The sequence below is a fragment of the Bidens hawaiensis genome, unplaced genomic scaffold (assembly GCF_021521415.1).
Source record: "Bidens hawaiensis isolate Kalapana, Puna unplaced genomic scaffold, B.hawaiensis_p1.1 tig00011225_1, whole genome shotgun sequence".
Classification (NCBI taxonomy): Eukaryota; Viridiplantae; Streptophyta; class Magnoliopsida; order Asterales; family Asteraceae; genus Bidens; species Bidens hawaiensis.
Window position 1 is genome coordinate 617877 of NW_027491871.1, and position 5522 is coordinate 623398.

Genomic DNA, 5522 nt, shown 5'->3' on the forward strand with positions numbered 1-5522 from the left:
AATTCACAATGGATCACATTGCTTTAAAAGTTGTTTCATTCAAAGTGACCAAACACAAAAAGCTATGTCTTGACAACAACACATGATTTTACCATTTACATTTAATATTTTTGCCTTCTGAGCGCATGAGGCAGTGAAGCTATTTAGTCGAGCCCAAGAAATGATATATGCAGAGTGATATTATGAATCTAAGATCTATAAATGTAGTTTAAAAAAAAATAGTTTTGCAAATAAAAAAGGCTAGCGGGCAGCTTATTGCCCGTATGAGTTCTATTTTGATGTAAATAAATGTCTAAATTTATATTGAGGTAACAAAAGTTAATTACTCTATTCCAGGAAGGACAAATATGACGTCCCTTACTATGGGCTCACTTTGTAAGCCAACTTCGCTTTTGTTTGCTGGAGTAGTGAAATCGCCTTCCTCCCTTACCATAGGTACGCTTACTAGTTTTGACGTTAATTCTAAATGGTTTTTAATATGTTTTCTTGAATTCAAGTCTCTCAAATGATAGTAATTTATTGTTAAAAAAAATTAATAGTAATTAAAACTAATACTTTTGAGAGAAAGAATGTAATTTATACTTTTATATTTGAAATTTTATATACCTCTTTCTAAAAAAACAATAAAAATAATAATTTGGAGAGTGAATAAGCTACCTTACAAGTTCTAGTTGGTGACCCAACTAGAAAGTTTAATCGGGTCAGCATACCCGGATGATCGGGTCCCATGTAGTTACAAATTACAAATTGATGAAACCGATATCTGTTTAATTCAATAATCTACAATATTTCTTGAATATAGTTGTGTCTGCTAATATTATCTTGTTTTTGATTATATATTTTTATATTTTCTTATAACCAATGCAATGAACATATAGGATCACAACCTTCAAAGTTTCTTCGAATATCCAATGCTGATATGAACGAATCCTTGACATTTCAACGAAGAAATACTAATAATCACACGGATAAGACCTTCTATGAACGATTTACGCCTCACCTAATGAAAAATGAGAAGTTTAAACTAAATGCAACATCTAGCAACAATCATCAGTTTGATGCAACACATGATTTAACAAATCCCATGGAAAAAGCAATCCGTTTCGTGGACGTTTTGTATAGATTTATAAGGCCGTATGCAGCCATTGGAACGGTAAGTTATACTCCACAATTTTGAAATATCAATATCATTGGTTATTTATAAAATTCCATTAACATAAACTAAAGTGACTATGTTTAATACCATTATGTAGGTATTAAGTGTACTAGCCATGTCTCTTCTTAATGTCCAAAAGCTATCAGATTTTTCCCCACTGTTCTTCCTGAAAATGATTCAGGTACATTAATAAGATTGAACCGGCCTTCAACCGCGAACCGTTACAATACATGATCTTCTTATAATAATATTCTTATTGTCTATAATCTAATTATCACTTTCAGACTCTTGTTGGAGGCATGTTTATGCAAATGTATGTCTGTGGATTCAATCAAATATGTGATATAGAACTTGACAAGGTTTGGAAAGAAAAGAACTTAAGTTTGAACTTGGCATGCACACGCACACGCACACGTGTGTCTATATGTATATTCTGCTAAAATATAGAATAGAACTATTGTTGACAGTATAATGAATCTCTCAGGTTAACAAGCCATCTCTCCCATTAGCTGCTGGTGAACTATCTATGACAACTGCGATCGTCGTGTCTTCATTATCAGCTATCATGGTATACAATAGTTTATTGATGAACCTCTATTATTATGGTTACATAGATCATGTGCAGAAAAAAACACTAATCAAATCGAACCCCTTAGACCCCCCACCCCCCCCCCCCCCAGCTCATGACTTCTATTTGGGTATCATATTAATAAAGTAGAATGTAGTTTTAAGGTAGATTGATTTTAATGCAGAGCTTGTTGACTGCGTGGCTCGCTGGTTCTCCCCCGTTGTTCTGGGGTTTCGTCGGGTGGTTTGTGGTTGGGACTGCATATTCAGCCAATGTGGTAAGGTTCTAATAATGTTATGGACTCAGTGGCTCTAAAATATATATGTACCAAATATACTTAAGTTGAATTTTCTTGTGTCAACCATTCCAGCTACCCTGGTTGAGATGGAAGAGGTTTCCTTTCACAGCAGCTTTTTACATGCTAATGGCTAGGGCACTGGTTGTTCCCATTGGATATTACATGCATATGCAGGTCTTTTTTCCTACTTTAATGCTTGTTTATATCATCTTGTGTGAAAAAAAAAACACGTTTGCACTATATTAGAAAAACATAAATAAAAAACAATAAAAAAATTTATAAGAATGAGATAATGTACTTGACTACTTGAGGATATTTTTTGGGAAAATTGTGTTTATTTACACCTAAAATATGTAACTGTTTTTTAAATGTTTAAAAAGGGCAACTAATTTAAGTGCTCATAAATATGACCCAATTACAAATTTTGTCCTTTAAAAAAAGCCAAATTACGGTTCGTGTCCTTTCCTTGCAGGCGGTGTCCTTTAAACTTTTTTTTCCTACAAGTTTTGTCCTTTACGCTAACTGGGTTAGAAAAAGTCAGTTAAGTATGACATGTGCCAGACATGTGATGGGCATAATTGTAATTTTAACAGGGGAATATATTATATATATTTTCTTTTCTTTCTCTCTTCTTTCTCTCTAAGCCATAAATTCCGGCCACCTCTCCTCTTCCTCTCCCGCCGCCTCCTCCCACCACCAACCTCCAACAGCCGCCTCCACCGCCAGTACCACACCAACCTCCCTCAACGCCGCTTCAACGTCCGCCGCCATACAACCTCAGCTTCCGAGTCGGCGCCGTTTTCCGGCAGCCGGAGAGCCCACCGGAAAAACGCTCCGCCTGTACCTCCCATTCCATCATCACCACCGCCATACAACCGCCGTAGATCTATTACCGGCGGCTAACTGTTCTTCACAAGGTACGATTCAATTTCTACATCGATCGATTTATGCATCGTTTTAGGTTACCATTCGATTTAATCTTTGTGGGTCAATTTCATCTGGGTGTTATTGATTTTTGTTTGTTAAAGCTTGGATCTTTACGGGTGTTCTTGATTTTTGTTAAAGCTTGGATCTTTATTGTTTCTGGGTCGTTTGTTCTGGGTCGTTTGCAATCTGGGTGTTTTTGATTTTTGTTAAAGGTTGGATTTTGAGTGTTTCTTGTTGTTTATGAACCATTGATTTATGTTTGGGATCTGTGAAAATGTATAAGTGATGTCATTGTTGATTGGATTAGGTTTTGATTGAATTTGGATCTGAATCGGTTGGGGGAAATGGAGCCTGAGGGGGTTAAGCGTCGAGGGAGGAAGAGGAAGAGAAGGAAGGAGTTGCAGGTGGTGAAAAGACAAAAATGCCCTCACATGCGTCTCACGTGAGGGCATTTAACTGAGTTTTTCTAACCCAGTTAGCGTAAAGGACATAACGTGTAGAAAAAAAAAGTTTAAAGTACACCGCCTGCAAGGAAACTTAGAAAAGGACACGAACCGGTTTTTGGCTTTTTTTAAAGGACAAAATTTGTAATTCTGTCCATAAATATTGCATAATAGGTTCATTGTATAGTTATAAGTAGCTGAAAACAAAGTATCGTACTTCTTTGACCACCTTTTCTCTCTCTTATATGACAACTTCGCTTTGAAAATATTTACAAATTGAAGTCACCGTATGAGACAGACATAGTGACAACAACAAAAGATAAATTCTGGACAGCACTTGTCTCTCATATTTCAAAAGAATCCAAATTTTGAGGAAAAATAATGTTACATAAACATAACATTGTTCGCTACCGTCTAACCGTCATATTTACTGTTCTTTATGCCTTATTTATATGTACTAAATACATGAAAATCTGCAGAATTCTATCAGTGGAGGGTCCAGTTTACTTTCAAGGCCAATACTATTTGCAGTAGGAATGCTTAGTGCCTTCTCAGTCTCAACAATATTCTTCAAGGTAAACACCATCGTAGCTGATCAAACTTCGTAATCTTCGGGTGGTAAATTAATGGCAATGATTATCACTGATTTGATTCTTCCTTTTATAGGACATCCCCGATATTGAGGGAGACCGAATGCATGGAATTAAGTCGCTAGCTATAAAACTGGGTGAAAAACGGGTTAGTGTCAAGTACTAAATGTTGTCGAAATTTACACGAACCTTTAAACATTAAGACGTATTCAGATTATACAGTCATTTCAGCTTCTGGCACTAAAACCTAAATCTTTGCAGATGTACTGGATTTGCATTTGGATTCTTGAAATCGCTTATATTGCTGCTGCACTGGTGGGAGCAACTTCACCCATCGCTTGGAGCAAATATGTAACGGTAAGCTATGAATCTACGCAGTTATTAAAGCAACTTAAACTAGAAACAGAACTTTTTACAGAAGTAGTAATATTTAGTATTTGGGTAATGATATAGATTTTTTATGTGTAGATTATTAGTCATCTGGCGATGGGAACAATACTTTGGATACGCGCCAAATCAGTGAATTTGAAGAACATGGAGGCCGTTCAATCTATGTATATGTTCCTTTGGCAGGTAAATTTCATAACTATTTGTATGAGTTATATATTATTATACATTGTTTGAAGTAACATAAGTGCTTTATTTGCACCACTGTTTACTTTTCTTTGGTTTGAAATAACTTTTTACATGTGTTGCAGCTCTTCTATGCTGAATATGGCCTTATTTCGCTTGTAAGATGAACTAACAATTTTCAATCAAGAATATATATACACCTTCCCGGTCGAATAAAGTAAATCTTCATGGACCTTTTACTATGATATTCATCCAGATCAAGGTTCTAAGAAATAACAATACCCTGAGTCATAATAGTTTCTTTTGTTCATTCCTTTGTAATTTGAGTAATATAGTACTAAGGTTTTGGACGAGTCCATGAAATGAGCTCAGGCCTCAGCTCCACATGGGAGTTGAGATTAAATATATCAACATTCATATTCATATTCATATTTCTTGCATGATTCACACATATCTAATAATCTCCTAAATAAATATCTTATCTAATATATCTAGAATTATATATAATGGACACACAACATATATAATCCCCAAACCATACTACACGTTCATCATAACAACAAGATCATACTTAGTTGTGATGGAAACAAAATTTATAAACAAAAACAACAGCAAGGACTTGTGTTTGTGTATGTGATTTGCGGTGTGTGTTAAAAAGAAATTAGAACAAAAGAAATTGGTATTAGAATAATCGGTGAATTGTTTAGAGATGGATAATACAAACTTATTGGGATTTGGCGGGTTCTAAGAGATCATAACCGTTGCAACTGTTAAGTTATTCCTTTACTGCTTTAATGATGGGCAGAAAATCAAATCTTCTTCCTTTGCCAAACTTCCTTGCTCCTTTATCATACATACATGTAGAGTGCATAGTTTGCTTCGGTCTTGTCGTATATGTCACAGATGCTTTGAGTTCCTTTTGGCCCGGAGTGCTAGTCTCCCCTATCCCTTGTGTATTATTCATTTC

At 35.4% G+C, this 5522-nt stretch overlaps 1 protein-coding gene across 1 annotated transcript; it reads left to right on the top strand.

Annotated features, from left to right (window-relative positions):
* The first annotated feature begins 216 nt into the window (after positions 1-216).
* LOC143537512 (homogentisate phytyltransferase 1, chloroplastic-like) lies at positions 217-4775 on the top strand. Its single transcript, XM_077031264.1, has 11 exons — positions 217-435; positions 879-1153; positions 1254-1337; positions 1441-1515; positions 1641-1724; positions 1909-2001; positions 2095-2196; positions 3872-3967; positions 4059-4130; positions 4244-4339; positions 4451-4775. Exons 1-11 carry the CDS (start codon positions 348-350, stop codon positions 4604-4606), a joined length of 1221 nt encoding a protein of 406 aa, XP_076887379.1. The 5' UTR covers positions 217-347; the 3' UTR covers positions 4607-4775.
* Positions 4776-5522: the final 747 nt, after the last annotated feature.

Coding starts and splice junctions, on each gene's coding strand:
- LOC143537512 (XM_077031264.1), top strand. CDS start 348: ATGACGTCCCTTACTATGGGCTCACTTTGTAAGCCAACTTCGCTTTTG. Junction 2,197..3,871: donor GATATTACATGCATATGCAG/GTCTTTTTTCCT, acceptor GAAAATCTGCAG/AATTCTATCAGTGGAGGGTC. Junction 3,968..4,058: donor TCTCAACAATATTCTTCAAG/GTAAACACCATC, acceptor TTCCTTTTATAG/GACATCCCCGATATTGAGGG.